This window comes from Lissotriton helveticus, chromosome 7 (genome assembly GCF_964261635.1).
Source record: "Lissotriton helveticus chromosome 7, aLisHel1.1, whole genome shotgun sequence".
NCBI lineage: Eukaryota > Metazoa > Chordata > Amphibia > Caudata > Salamandridae > Lissotriton > Lissotriton helveticus.
The window spans coordinates 305,945,121-305,960,628 of NC_136068.1; the positions used below are offsets into that span (position 1 = coordinate 305,945,121).

Here is a 15,508-nt window from a genome sequence, read left to right on the forward strand (position 1 = left end):
CAAAAAAGTAGCTGTGGTTTTGATCGGAAAATAGTGTACAGGAAGCGTAAATGTCGTTGCCTGCACCTATCCAGACAGTCCCGCGTTGCATCCTGCTAAGTCTACTAGAAAGATTGGTGGGACGTGCAACACTCTCCGTGAATACAAATACACCAGCCATTTTGAAATAGTGATTCGTTGTGTTTTCACTGCTGTGTTAGACTGGAAAACACTACAAAAGTCGAATACTTATGTTTTTCTGTATTGAGCATAACAATATGCTTGGGTTAAGAAAGAAAGAGAATGATTGCGCCAACGAAAAAATAAAATGTGAAGTTTTTAATTTAATTGTGTACAAATGTAATACTTTCAGTAGCATATTTTTTAACTTTCGAAGTGTGTTCTCCACTTGTCATTAAATAAGTGCTTCAAAACGACTCGCAGTGCTGTCATTTGCCGCTTCATTCGGAATATACTTTTTTTTGTCCCTTATCTATGTTTGGAAAAGACAGCTCCCTCCTGAGGGCGATACTATGTTTGATATGTGTCAGGGTTTGTAATTTCTGCAGCTCGATTGCGTGCCACATAAGGCGTAAAGTAGTTGCTAGCAATCGTTTTTCTTGTTAGTATCCCGCCGAACGACAAAAGAAATTAGCTCGAAGGTGGGGATTTGAATATCTTCCCCACCCCCTTCTTCCGAGTCTGATGGTAGAGTCTACTCAAAAGCCTGCCCCTGGTGTGCTCCGGAAGTGTTTTGTAGTCTCTTTGGTGACGCTACCAGTGTGTGTGAAGGAGGGACTGCTGGAATCATGGGGGCCTGGGAAGGTAATGGTTTATTTTATTCTATTCATTTGCCTTGATGCTGAGCTATCGAACTTTGATAACAAGCCTAATTTAAAACATTTATTATGTTTTTTAAAGTCTCGGTGAGGAAACGTTAAGGTTTAAGTGAAGCGATAAAAGTGCAAGGTCTGTAAATGGCAACAGTGATCTCACTGGAGAGCCATGATTATTGAGTGAAAAATGGGGAGAGTGGGTTAATGCATGGAGCTAAAAGTGGTATAGCAAAATGCACGACTCGGTATCCGGATGTAATTTACCTTGACAGCAGAGCCGTGCAGTTAATGGACAGTAGTATGGTGCAACTTCTGTACAGGAGCGTGGAGCAAGGAGTAGGGAGGTGATCTCAGCGTGTGGAACACGAGTGATTCAGCTTCTGGACAGGAGGGTGATGCTGGGCAAAAGGATGGCCAGTAGATCCATTAGCACGGTGTTGAAATGATTGAACAGTTTGGTGGTGCTATAAGTGTGCTGCCTGGTTGTGCATTTTGCATTCTGTCGGAGAGCAGGTTAAGTTGTATATGGACAGGTGTGTGGTCTATGGGCCTAGGGAATACGCTGAGCTCCTTAGTGAACTGGCAATCGAGATGGATTATAGGGAGATAGGATCCTTCTGCAGGTTACCCTGACTTTTTGCCTGGTGCTATGCTGGTTTATGTCTGGTCTGACTTGGGCCCTGTTTATCTGCTTTCTCCCTTAAATTGCTGTGGTTAGTACTTTGGTACATCTCAGATTGGATACTGGGGTACGGTTATCAGTCCCTAATATATGGTACTAAGGTACCCAGGGCATAGGCACCACAGAGGTCCCCCATGGGCTAAAGCTTGCATTATGCCACACATGGTGGACCATTCAAAATGGAACTACAGGCCTCCCATTGCAGCCTGTGTAGGCTGGTGCTAGCACCACTTACAAAATATATAGGTTTCCTATATCTAGGGTCACCATTTAAAACCTATAAGTCACCCCTATAGCAGGCCTTATCAATCCTGATGGCAGGGCGCTTGGTTCTAAGTGCGAGGTTTACCCTGCATGAGCAGGACACCCCTAAAGCCTACGGAGCCCATTCTCCCGGGTTGTCAGTGAAGCAGCCATATACTATATAGAGGGGCACCGCGTAATTACGCGATGACCATCTCGAAACTGGCTGCAATGAATCCTATCATGTTTGGTATCTAACATGTTGGAATCATACCACCACACCGTAAACGGTTTAGAAGGTATGATTCCATGCACTGGAAGAGCCCTCTGTTAGGCTCTCATTGTTCCCGGTACCAGCCTTCTTGACCCAGACAGCACAAAATGGTTGCTACCGACCAGAGACACGATTCTGCCATCCTGCTGCTGAGCCAAGCTTGAGCAGGAGAAGGCAGAACAATAGGCATCCTGTCACAGGGAGGTGTGAACACCGCCCAGGCAGGATTTAGTGTATTGGGTTGTGCTTGCCAGTGCCATTCAGTCTACATGAGGGGCACATTTGGTGTCCCTATGTATAGTCCAGTTCAAACCAGTCCTGGGAGCCGCTGTCTCTAGCGCGAAACTGGACAAAGGACATGTGAGTAACCTCCCCCTGTCTAGACCTTTCCATGGGAGGGTCCCCTGAATCGTCCCAACCCTTTCCCTGGGGTACTTAAGGGCTTACCTTGGTTTAGATCCCTAGATGCGTCATGGGAGAAGATTCGGATCAGACACCACTTCTACTTCTACCATTTGGGCACTCTCGACTTCGGTTGGGCTCGACTTTGTCTCCCTTCCAGTCTGCTGCATCGTCTGTGCACCATACAGGAACCTTCCAAGGCCTGAGGGCATCAAAGGCACCTTAAGGAATCTCCCTTGGAGTGAAGGAGTCACTCCCCTGCATTCGCAAGCACCGCAACTAAGTTGACCGGCCTGCTGATCCCGAACTCCTCCGGACTCCGTAAGGTGCTGCAACACAGGTGATGGTTTTCCACAGCTCCTGATGACTGCTCACTAAGTTTGAGCCCATTATCCCTCGTGGGGGTTGCAATAACCGAACCCCTGAGCACTGCGTTAACTTGCAGTCGCAAAGGCTTATTGGCTTCCTTCCAAGAAGATCTTCAGGCTCCAAGTAGCCCCAACCTCGAGCACCTCCAGTGACCAGAATCTTCAGCCACACTGCATCGTGTGCATCGTGGCATGCATCTTTTGGTGAGCTGCTTGAGGTCCTCTCGTGACTCCAGTACCTCCAACCTGTGGGTCCATTTGAGTGTCCCCTTTGCTTTCTTTGGGCTGCCCTGTTTGCTCGGGCCCGACCTGACTCCCCTGCTTGTGGTGAATATCCTGGACCTTGCTGGTCCCAACGTTGCTCCTTCTTCAATTCCTGCATTGGTTTCATTTGCCAAGGCTGGTTGGCGCTCCCGCCGGACACTGACCCCTCAGTACTCAACATTCTTCGTGGGGCAGTTTGTGCACGGCTCCTTGTTTTCCTCTGTGTCGCCTGGTCCTCACAGCTGCAGAGTCAAGGGCATCGTCATCCATCCTGCAACACCCGACATTAGAGGGCATTCGTCTTGCAAGTCTCCTGGTCACTCCTGAGTGACATAGACTCTGTTCCCTCTGCTTACAGGTACCTCTCATCTACAATCCACCTTTGGATTCTACCGGGCACTTTCTCCTTTTTCAGCAGCGGCACGTTCCTGAAGTGCCCCATTGGGTTCAGTGGCGGTATCTGACACCACTTCCCACGTATGCACCTGGCTTCTCTGCCTGGTCCCTATCTACTCACCATGGGTCCCCAGCACTTCACATCATCTCAACCTTGTCTTGACCCGAGTCGTGGTTCTTATACCACTTTCTTAGTATATGGTTTGGTCCCCCTGTGGGGTCCACTGTGTATTTTGTGCTATTTATTGTGTTTCTTTCCAAAGTATTGTGTGCATTGTGTTTATCTCCATGTAGGAGATATCTAAATGTGTTGGAGAGTATTCCATAATAAATACATATTTTTATAAATACTTTGTGTGGTTCTGTTTCACTTAATCTATACTAGACGAATGCGTTCTGGTAAAAAAGAAAAGCTGCTTTACACTCCTTCTGGACTAAGCCTGAAGGCTGCTCTCCACAGCTATCACTTAGAGAGCTTCCTAAGGTTGTCTAAGACCTCTTAAATCACCATAAGGGTTGTCTGGACTGGTGCAAGGTACCCACTTACATTAGTGGACATCATATGCCAGGCCAGCTTCTCACATGGATGATTGTGTACTCGCAGGAAAAACCCTAGCTACTCTGTTAATCTGTCCAGTTTAAAGAGAGAGTTTTTGATATGCAACCTAAATACAATTATTAAAGAGGGAAGATCTGCAGGTGACAGTATTTGGTAGGTAACAATGCATATCTTGAAAACCTATTTCTACCATTTTATGATGTACAGTCCAGTGTCACCATTAATTGTAGCTGACTAGATCTTATGTTTCACTACTTATTCTTCAAATCCTCACCTGTGTGATAGGGTCACATCACAGATGGGAGATGGAATGAGTGATTAACTGTTTCATATACTAAATACATTTTAACTATTGTAGCCCTGTTAAGGATGAATGTTTGTCCCTTGTATACTTGTGTTCTTGACTACTCCTTAAAGGCATTCAGCAAGATCATCCTATCCAGGCCTTTCTATAACACAAGCATATGCAAGTGGGCGAGGAGCAAATAAAAGTAAGCCATTAAATGGGCCATGCCTCATTGCTTTTCTCCATGTACATTTTTAAGCCTCTCTTGCATACAGTGTGCATGTCTTGTCACTTGGCGACGATCTGATGTATCTTTTAAAACAAAGCATCTAAAAGGGGATTTTTATCCCGTCCGTTACTTACCGTTAATTGAAATCATTATTTCTCTTCTTTGCTGCGTTCTATTTCAGTAGCATGTTGTGAGGCGTCACTTCTTTGGCTTTGTGTGGAGCATGGACCAAGTACAGACTGGTTTAACGTCATTAGTTTTTGTCTGCTCCTTCCACTGGTTGCATTCAACTTTTTATTTTTTTTAAAAGCTGGAGAGTTTAAGTGATTTTGGGTGAATCACAGGATGTAGAGGCAACAACAAGATTCTAAACTGGTTCCCCTGTTCCGAAGTCAGCATCCCTGACTACCACAACATCCTTCTCCCCCGCCCCATTCCTCCATTCAGGTTCGGCATAATGGTTTCTAGACGTGTTACTCAGCTGTTGTACCTTATGCCTGAAAGTTTGATAAAAATACTGTTATAACTTTTTTATTTTGTTTATATTCAGGATGTTGCACAGCGACTGCACTGCGTGTAAAAAAACATTGACAAAGCAAATCTTGCATATGCGAGACCTGTTTGCTTTGCCAATGCTTATTTTGATGGGGTGCTGCTACTTCAAGTATCAGGATCATAATATGGAAATTAGTGTGAACCTGCTGGCCTTTCACAAACATGATTTTTTTTCTGGCGAACAATATCATGAATTCTGATTGTGTACTTTTCATGTCAGTGTTGTTAAGGCTTAGAATGATGGCTATGTCTCCTTTTCCTCGTCCTAGACTGTAAATTCAAGAAGTAGCCCTGCCTCTTTGAATTGTACATTTACTGCCAATGTGAAATCCCTGGGTGAAAAACATTTGTTTCTCTGTGGCTTTACCCACAGGGTTGAAATAAAAGCTCATCACCCAGAACGCACCAGTTTTTCCACTCTCTAGAGGAGTAGACCTGCTTCTAGGACTTCTGCTTGGTTTAGATTTAGATCTTCATAGAGTTTGTTCTCCTTTCCCGGGGGAGATGGGAGGGAGCTGAAGGGCTCAGCAGGGGATATATTTGCAACCCAGGAAGCTCAACTGCTTCGAGACTCACCAAATGCTAAAATGAGCACAAAATAGTGCCAGGTAGTGCAGTGCTTCAAGAATGGGGTCCGAATTTCATGGGTAGACTCCTGTAGGGCTTAATGGCGTTGTTGTTGTGAAATTATATGCCCAGCTGCTGTGCTGCATTATGAGCTTCGATGGAGTAGCTGTTCACTGGCACAACTCTATGTAGAGGTGTTGGAAAGTGGGTGATTAGTAGTGGCAAATTTGCATCTGTCACTGGCAATAAGGCCACTAGCACAGTCTAGGGCTCAGAATAGGTCTTGGAAAATCATTCCCATGCTCAGCTCTTGGTAGCTTGACTGCAAGCAGGGAGGCTTAACTTCATAGACTGGAATGCAAAGCATTTAAAATCGCCTATTCAATAAATATTTAAGACAAAATTCACAATAAAAATCCAACACCAATTCATAAAAATAGGAAATATTTGTATCTTTAAAATGATACCAAAACAAATAATATCCAATTGTAGGGAACTGGAGATATGAATTTGTTAAGATTTACCACTGTATAGCACATAGAAACCGATAGTGCCTATTGGGACATCTGGTTGTGCTAGACTAGGTCAAAGTTTCAGGCTGACCACGATTGAGCCCTGCGTGGCTTCCCATCTCTGTGGGTCTCATTCAAAGTTTTTCTTTCCGACTTAAAAATGGTCAAGGAGCTTTTCTTCCTGGGGTCCCTCGAAGCTCTCAGCCAGTCTAGATTTGGTGAGGGTTCACCTGATTGCCTTGCAACGAGCTCTCGGTCATATCTATGGAAGTGAGACCCCCAGAGCTATCCAGCGGGATGAACCAGAGATCCAGGCCGGCTCGTGGTTGAAGGTGGGCGGCTTGACTCTTGCTGTTGGTCCCATCTACCTTCTACACATTAGGACTTAGAAACTTTTACAGAGCTTTTTCTCCTGGGGTCCCTTGGTGCTCTTCACCATGCCGTATAGAGTGCAGGTTCGAAATCTTTGGTTTCGACCAGCTCCTGATCAAACTCTGGAAGTCGGACCTCCAGAGTTCTTCAGTGTGACGAACCTGGATGGCAGGCCGGCTCGCAGTTGAGGGTTGCTGGCTTGGCTAGCCAGGTAGAGTCAGCCGACTTATGGAGCTTTAGTCCAAAGTTTCTCCATAGTTCTTCAAACTTCTGGAACTTCTTCCTGAAGTTCCTTTGAGGCTCCCAAACGTTCCACAACGTACTCCAAGTGTCTGGAAACTCCAAGATGGTCCCTGAAAGTATGGGACTTCAATTCTCACAATCCACTTGGACAAAACCCTTACAAATCCATTGGTAGTACTTCAGGATGGGGTTTCTTGGTGATGATGGTCCAGGTGAGCTATGTTAACCTGTAGCTTGCATGGAGTCCACTCTTTAGTCCTTTTGAAGCAAGTTCGGTCCACATGACTGTAGTTCCAGATTGTGCAGCAGGCACAGTCAGTCAGAGTGTAGGGCCTGGTTGGTGCAAATCAAACTTCTCAGCATGGACCCATTTCTTCTTCTTTTTCAAGCAGCAGGTCTGAGAGGCACTGCCCCTTTCAGATATGCATTCAGTGTTCTCTGTGGTCACACAGGAGAGCCACACAGGAGGGCTCTCCTGTCAAATGTGGTGCAAGGCAACACCCCAGAGCCTGACCATTTCCTCCAAAGTGTGGTACAATGGTCTCTCAGAAAGCACTATTTCTCCAAAATTCAATATAGCTGAAATCTCAGCAGAGAGACCAGAGCTGGCTAAACCAACCTCTAGGATGGCTCATCTCCATATTCTCCCTCCCACTGGCATCTGCACATCCCTCCCTTAAGCCTGCCATCTGGCTGGGTTTAAAGAGTAGGGGTGTAAATGAAACTGACTTATTTTGCCTGTCTCCTCCTCCTTTTGAAGATCATGGTTTACAACACCCACCCCCCACCCCCACCCCCACCCCCGCGCTCTGACATTCCTATGCAGCCGAGCCCTCTACTAGAATGGCTCTTCACTCCAAGGCTCCTTATCATCTCATCAAAGCAACCAGGCTAATCCTCTTAACTCTGACCAATGGGGGCATCACTGGAAGGCTAAAGTTTGGCTTACAGACAAGAACGTCTTATAACTTCTTGTGTGTAGATTTTAGGAGATATTCAACAATAGCATATTGCTGGATTTATCAATACCATTCTAGTAAGTCCTTGAATAATATTTTCCTGTTTTTCCTGACAGGAGTTCTTAATTAATAACCTCTTGCCATTTTAACCTATGTGGCTGGAGATCTGCAATGGGGAAAATTAACTGAGCAGTTTCTCCAACACCAGATCTTATTAAACATCTTGTATACGGACCCTACCGATAACTACAGGACCCCCCACCCCTGGAACACCTAGGGGAGACGTTAGAGGTTCTGAATATGCCAAAATATTATACATCATCACTCCACTGTCCTCCTAGCACAAAAGTTGATTTTTGGGAAGCTCTTTACTACAACGTTGGAAGTGAAATATGCAATTTCACTAAACCCAAGGCATATAAAACCTATTTTGTAACCATCTTTAAAGTGCCCCAAACACCAAAGTCGAGTTTGGGCAAAACTTACATTTTAAAAGCAGTCCTGCAACATAGGGGTGTTTTTAAACCAATCTCAGGCCTCCATCCTGCACACATGCAAGTGCAGAAAAGGCTGCTGGCCTCTAAACTGCCATTTCCTATTATATACTAGAGACTTAAAGGTAGTTTTGACCCCCTGCCCTATTATGCACTTGTTCCTTATAGGGGAGGTAATGCCAATCATAGGTATGTCGGTGTTTTCACTGTATTCTGATAGTGTTTTCAGCATTGCACTGGGCCTGGATAGGCAGAGCCCAGGGACAGTCAGTCAGTTACCATCAGTACCAATCAGCAAAAACTGGGGGGTGCCCAGGATGACTTTACAACTTGAGGTCACTTTGCAATTTATGCATTAAAAACTCCAGTTCTCCTATATTTTGCAGTCAGTGTAGGTATTTTGGTGGTACTGGCAGTTGGTTGTGTGAGCTTTTCCGCTCATCATAACCTTTAAATGGGCATCCTGGAATGTAAAAGGCATTTCTTCAAAAGAAAGCAAGAAGAGCCTCGCCTTCCTTTTCAAACACTTCTTTCTTGCCTCCTGTGAGGAAACGCATATATTGAACACACTGAATACCTCGTACTACACCCCTCTCCTATTTAAAAGCATAGCTCTTATGTGAAAGGAGCCACATCAAATGGCTAGGATGAGTGGGGAAGGTTCAGTTGGGAAGAAGTTTCCTCAGATAGTCTAGGATCATCTTGAGGTGTGAATGATGGTACATCTGCTCTAACACATTAGCGTTGATGTGGAATTTCTGGATCGTGACATTCCTGTGCTCTCCAGGGACCCTTCCCCTGTCAATTCAGCATTCTTATGCAATGGGTCTCCTGTGTGGCGTTGGTGCAGAATGTACTGTTGGGAGAATGGAGAGCGCAGGACCAAGGGAATGGATGGAGGGAGCAGGGCAAGACCATGGTGCTTCACTTTATGTCAAGGGTTTGTCCACTTTATGAAACTGAACTGATTATCTTTTATGTAGCTTGGCTGCCACCACAGGATCCCCCTTTGAAAGGCCTAGTGGATGAGAAGTTTGACTCAGTTCTCAAGAAGCAGTGTGTTTGAATTAATTTTACCTGAGGGCAAACACCAGTACCATAAATATCACTTAATCTACTCCAAACCTTTTGAAGATGTTGTATCAGACAATGGAAGTTGGTTTGGCGTGTTCTGCTGGAGACCTTTCAGAAGCAAGAGGAATATTTTTTTTCATTTGGCCTTTGACAGATTCAGAGATTCTTCCCTGGCTAATGAGTTTCAAAGAGTCGGATTGTTCAGAGATTTATTTAAGCATTAGATCTCTCAATTTGAAGAAGGAGAACCACACCAAACATAAGCACTCTACTGGCTACATATAATAGTGTAAATTGTAAGTGCTAGGCACCATGCATCATGCACAAATCATTCTGTAAAAATAACCCTGAATATATCCAATAAAAGCGAGTAAGACACCATGCTCCCCAGCAAACTCCATGTTCATTTAACAAAACAATCATCTGCTAACCAAAATTCAGAAGACACAAGCAGGGCAGATACCTGGGAGCATGAGGCACAAATGTTGGTACGCACTCTAGCCATTATACAAAGCCTAAATATCTGCTTTCGAGAAAAGTGGCGAAAACTCTAATTCAGTCATGTTGAGCAGCAGCTGTCAAGATGGTCAGGTATCTCTAGTGTGAGGCCATTACTAGTTAGTTGTAGTCACATTGTACCTACATTTACCGCTACATCTATCTGATGTTAAGCAATTGGTACATAGCGGTAAAGGCAGTGGAGAAGATAATGGTCTGAAGTCTCATACTGAAGTACGAGTGCCCTGCCAGGCCTATGGAGAACGGGTGGGGAGTCGTGCCATCTGATAGAAAGACTGAAAGAGTGAACAAAGTAGTTAATGCAGTTCAGAAGAAGAAAATAATTCATCTGTTTTAAACGAGGTAAGCACGAGGAAGCGGAGTGCCATTCACTGACCAAAGGAGAAAGTCTTTAATGTTCTCTTTTGTGGTTGGGTAATTGGAGAAGATTTCTTTTACAATTATGTAACTGAAAAGAGATCCCCAAAGGAATAGGTGATGTAGAGGGCAACCGGGAGGATATCTAGGACCACACATCAAAGGGCATGAAATTTGATGCAAGTAGTCTGTGAGCTAGAGAACTGTATCAAGAAATGGAATCAGTGATTGGACAGCTGAGCAGGAAAATCTCTGAAGTAGCATGCTAGTAATGCCCAGTGAAGGTGAAAGCATCAAGAATGATGAGCATAAAAGGTGGTGAGCAGAAGTAATAAAACAAAATTGGAGAGCTGCGCAAGAGCTGTTTCCATGAAATGGTGTTAGAACCCCTTTCAAAGTATTTCCCCTTGAGGTTGGGGCACCAGTGTTTTGCTGGCAAATCCCTGTCCTACTGCTCTCTGTAATCTGGTTCGGGTGAATCCCCATTCACTGGTGGCCACATCCAGGCAATGCTCTCTAGTAGGCTTTAAATCAATAGTCCACTTTGTAAAATAGTCTAAAGTCTTTTGGTACAGCAACACCCTCAGCAGCGAATGTCCCGGGTAACCAGTCTTACCCGCTCCAGCAGCGAGGAGTCTTGCATTGTCCCATCGAGCACCCAGACAGCGGGCTCTCGCACTGTCCCAGGTCCTGTTCAGAGAGTCCACTGCGCGTGGCTCTCTCCTGCGCATAAGCAGCAAGCTCCAGCGGCGATCAGAGGTGTTCGGTGCTCCTCTCTTGCCTGGTAATTCTTGAGCTCCTCACAAGAGGGTAAGTGAGGGTGTGGGGGATCACATTTCTGTGCTCCTGGCTGGGATTTGGGTGATGCACACAGTGCGTCTTTCTCAGTTTCAGAGGTGCAGCTCCAGCTGAATCCTTGTTTTGTGATGACCTGCTTGTCACAGCTCACATTTTTTGGGCGACAGCCCGATCCTCGCAATCACTTGGGTACCGGCAACCACTTCTGACGTACAGGGTTGCCCTATCACTACCGGAAATGGTGCCGGCCCTCACCATACGGTAGTCCATACTATAGTGGCCCTTGCTGTCATCCCATGTTGCTGCTCCGCGCAGACCTTGGACCTTCTGATCTGGCAATAACTCACAGCGACACCTTCTAGCATAAAAGGTTGGCCTGCACGGCTTCATTCTTCCCACACAGTACTCTGGTCACTGCTATCTTCACAGTGGCCCCCTCCTTGCTTACATGGGTCAGCGACTGGAACGTGCACACGGGCAATGACCCGATCAGTACAGCAGACACCTCCATACTCGGAGTCCACTCAGCAGGGCTCCCAAGTGGGCCTCACTCTCTCCAATGCTCTTCTCTTCCTCACAGGGCACACTGGTCTTGGCAAACAGTTAGGCGCTAGGTGTTCCAGGCTCCAGAGCAGGTGGTCTTGTTTCCCTGAGTGATATCCTCTCTCCCAGCAGTGAGACTAGCAGGCTTTGGCCCCCAGTCCTGGTCACATGCAGAAGCTTCCCCTCCTCACAATACCTGTCTAGATGCTTGGCAGGTAACACTTTTTGGGGACTCAACCTCCCCTTCTTGTAGTCCATTTCCAGGCGCCAAATTTAATTTAGGATCTTAGTCTTTGAAGTTTTAGGTTAAGGTTCTGCTTCTTTTGCAGTGCACACTTTTCTCACTCTTCTTCCTCTTGAAAGGCAGTGTTTTACAGCAGGAGAAGCTGGCCCAACAAATGGAATTAGTGGAAACTAAATTGTAAAGAGCTAAACCGCTTCCAGAATAAGAGAGTATGATGCATAAATGCAACCTAAACCAGAAAGTAAGGGAGTTAAAATACAGAACAGTAGGCGTGTGGTGAACGGCTGGATGTTCTTGTAATTAAGGTCAAAATGACTGCTTTTGTGAAGTAGTCATGTGAAATCTTGATCAGTGAGTGATATGAGCGAGTTCGGTAAGAACCCTGACAAAGAGTTTGTGTTTTTGATTATTGGGGTAGAACGAGTTGGAAACGGTACGGATAGGGTTGGCAGATAGAAGTATATGTATCAGGCATGTAGGATATGTTGATGGTTTTGGTTTGAGTATTGCTGATTTGACGGCTGCCGTGAAAAGCTTGAAGTAAAAGTATAACCCCTTCGATGCTCATGACGGAACGGTTCCGTCATGAGCGTCGGTTGAGCTGTGCTCATGACGGAACGGTTCCGTCATGAGCGTCGGTTGAGCTGTGCTCATGACGGAACGGTTCCGTCATGAGCCGGTAGGCTCATTAGAACCTTCAGCACAGCGCAGGAATCTGCGCCGCGCTGAAGGTAATAATGTAGTCACTGGCAGTGAGGTGTGTTAGAGACGTGATGGGAATGGGACGTTTTTTTAATAAAAACCTTCAAAAAGAAGAAAACCGAATAATACATCACCATCCGGGAATGAGTATCACATTGGTATGCAAGATATCTAATTGCTCTTTCCTAAATCTAGTTTATTATCATGACATATATTTCCTTCGCACGTCTTTTTAAAAATAATAATTACATGACTGAAATAAACAGGGGAACTCTCTCTGCCCTGTTAGCCATTCTTCACCTTCTCTTCAAATCTTACTGCAAACATTTTCTCTTGAGCACACTTTTAGCAGCCCCTTTTCTTTCATCAATCTGCTGCCCCATATCCTTTTGATTGACTGTGGTCTTAGGACAATTTTGCATTGCCCCGACAGATGTTCTTTATGAATAGTTGCATGTAATGATTTGCTGTCTTTACTACTATCATAAATGTTTTATACATTATCCTAATATTATGAGTGTGTTTGCTGCTTTTCGAATGTGTAGTGACATTTTGGTCTCACCAAGTTCAGAAATCAAACTGCAGCTTATTGTTCTGTATCTGAACGTTTAAGGAGTTCCCTGACTGAAATGAAATAAATGTGCCAGTTGTCATTGTGATAGGAAATAGCTTCAATAATGTTAAGCAGTAAAACATACAAGTTGTTTCCTTCCAAAGAAGGACTGATTTGTTTCCACCTTTTCCCTTTTCCTTTAATTTGATTACCAGGTATTCAATGTATTTGTCCAATTGCATACGGCTTTTGATTACTGTGTTTGGCCATGGAGAATATATTTGCCTAATTGTATACACTTTTACCACAGGATTACACACCACTTTCATCTTGGCATTACTGTTGGTTGCAAACATCAGAGCCCTGACCCCCAGCCACTATCTCACCAGGCCTGATGTGGACCGTTTAAAAGCAGCACTTGAACAGCCAGTCTCAGATCTAGAAACGGCTTACTACCACATTGTCGGATTCAGCCACTTAGGAGCCTCGCCGTTGGATGAAAAGGTAAGAGAACACACGTTACAGGTGTTCACTTCTTACTATATTTGTTTTTTGTTAAGCTAGTACATTCCCTGACTTTCTCTCTCTGCTGCATGACTTGTGCCTTTAATGATTTATGATATTTTATCGTTATTGGTTCTTTTCGCTGTAGCGTCCTCTCTGCCATTTACCAAAGCCACTTGTTTTCATCTGCTTTTTGTTCCCAATTTGCTGAGAGCCTGAGGTGTTTAATAAAGCATGTCTTCATGCAGCCATACACTGCAATTAAGAAATCATTTAAACCATTTTTTAAAACATATTTCTTTTGTCAGAAAAATGTTGTGAAATCATAACTTGTAACCCTGAATGCCATGTGAGTTTAGGTCTGTAATTTAGTACGTAGTAAGGGCGGTACAACCAACAACTCGCTTTATTTTAACATTGCCATCTCTTCGAGTATTGTGTTAGATCTCGTAAAGTTGCCACTAGATGGCGACTGTTCCATTTGACAATCACTTACAAGTTGCTACGTCCCAGAAAACAGCGCTGACGTGTTTTTTTCTCTCAGCATAAACGTGTACACACAGACGATCGGTTGAACAATTAACGGCGATTGCGTTATGATCAATTCCTTAAGGCAGTGTTTCTTATGGAATCTTTATTTGCTTTCGTGCGGAATGGAAATGCTGTATTTGCATTCAACAAAATGACCCACAATGATATCCCCTTATCTCAGTTGCCACGTGCTGTCAGTTGAAGTATTCGTTGGTACACGTTCTGATTGGAGGGTGGAGGGTTATCAGCCTGAGGTCACTGTAAATTTGTTAAGCACATCTGAAGTAAAGCGAGTCTCCAGTTACCACTTGGACCACCCCCCTATCCAGCGATAAAATCAGAAGTTTACCGCTTCCCCTGCTGTATACCCCACCTCCTAGGAGGTCATACACTATCGAGGTTGAAGTACATTTTTCCGCAGTGTTTTGAGTCTTTTTGTGTTCTCTTTCCACTCAGGCTGCCTGTGAATTTATCAAAGCAAATGTCAACCCAAACAGCGTGGACTCTCTCTTCTATGCTGCGCAGTCCAGCCAGGCCTTGTCTGCATGTGAGGTGAGTATACAGCTTGGAATGTAAATCCGTATGCATGTTCAATGACCCGCCACCCTGAAGGGAGCTTATTTGTAGACGCGCATGGCTTTACTTACAATGTGTATTCGATTGTATGTTAAGTTGCTGTGGATCTCTAGTATACATGTTTTTGATTTGGGGATTGGGGTCTTTTGGGTGAATGCTTTCTGCCGTTGAATGGAGGTTAATACATTGGCGTGGGTGGGAGTGGATCTTGGTCATGGGGCCCCAATGCTACCAATTAAACCAGCCCCCCCCCCCCTTCGTATTAAGACTGTTCTAAATGAGGTGCAGTGCACCCATCACATCCCCGAACTCCAGTGTCTCTGCACTTGCTACACTAATGTCATTTACCTCCTCTTCCCCACCTCCACCCTGCCCCCTCACATTTGCTTGATTGCTTTAATGTTCTCCCCGCCCCCTTTTCTTTTCCTCCTCTTCTGCCCCTCGCTCAATCTCTTCTCCTTATATCTGGTTCCTTTCTCTTCTGCTCTTTGCTCAATCTTGTTTCCTTCTCCTATTCTGTCACTTTTTCCTGCCCTGTTCTATGTTCTTTCATCTCTCTCTCCACTCTCTTCTTAATGTTCCCTTATCCTCTACTCCTCTGACAAGTAAACACAGCCAAGTCTCTGTGCATGCCCAAAAAAATAATCCAAATGGCAGCCTCTGTGACCCCAGCTGATGCGGGACAGACGGGCCCCCCCTCCCACCCGTGGGCCACGCCACCTCCGGTGCATTGTAGCTGTTGCACCCATGGTAGAAACGTCCCTGGATTGGTAACGTTTTCTGCACACATTGTGGCCGCTGGAGGCCGAACTGAAGAATCACAGGTGGAGGGCTTGACATTGGCAAAAGATATTTAAATGTAATTTCCATCAAATGTTCATTGAACG

The 15,508-nt window shown here is 44.9% G+C and overlaps 1 protein-coding gene across 2 annotated transcripts in view; it reads left to right on the forward strand.

Annotated features, from left to right (window-relative positions):
* Positions 1 to 516: 516 nt before the first annotated feature.
* Positions 517 to 15,508, forward strand: part of RPN2 (ribophorin II) — a 226,049-nt gene continuing 211,057 nt past the window's right edge. Inside the window, exons 1-3 of one of the 2 annotated variants that reach the window (XM_078652111.1) lie at positions 517 to 804; positions 13,321 to 13,514; positions 14,502 to 14,597. In XM_078652111.1, coding sequence (XP_078508237.1) covers positions 789 to 804; positions 13,321 to 13,514; positions 14,502 to 14,597 — 306 coding nt within the window. In that variant the 5' untranslated portion in view covers positions 517 to 788. The remainder of the gene's footprint in view (positions 805 to 13,320; positions 13,515 to 14,501; positions 14,598 to 15,508) is intronic. The other variant, XM_078652112.1, reaches the window with a different exon arrangement.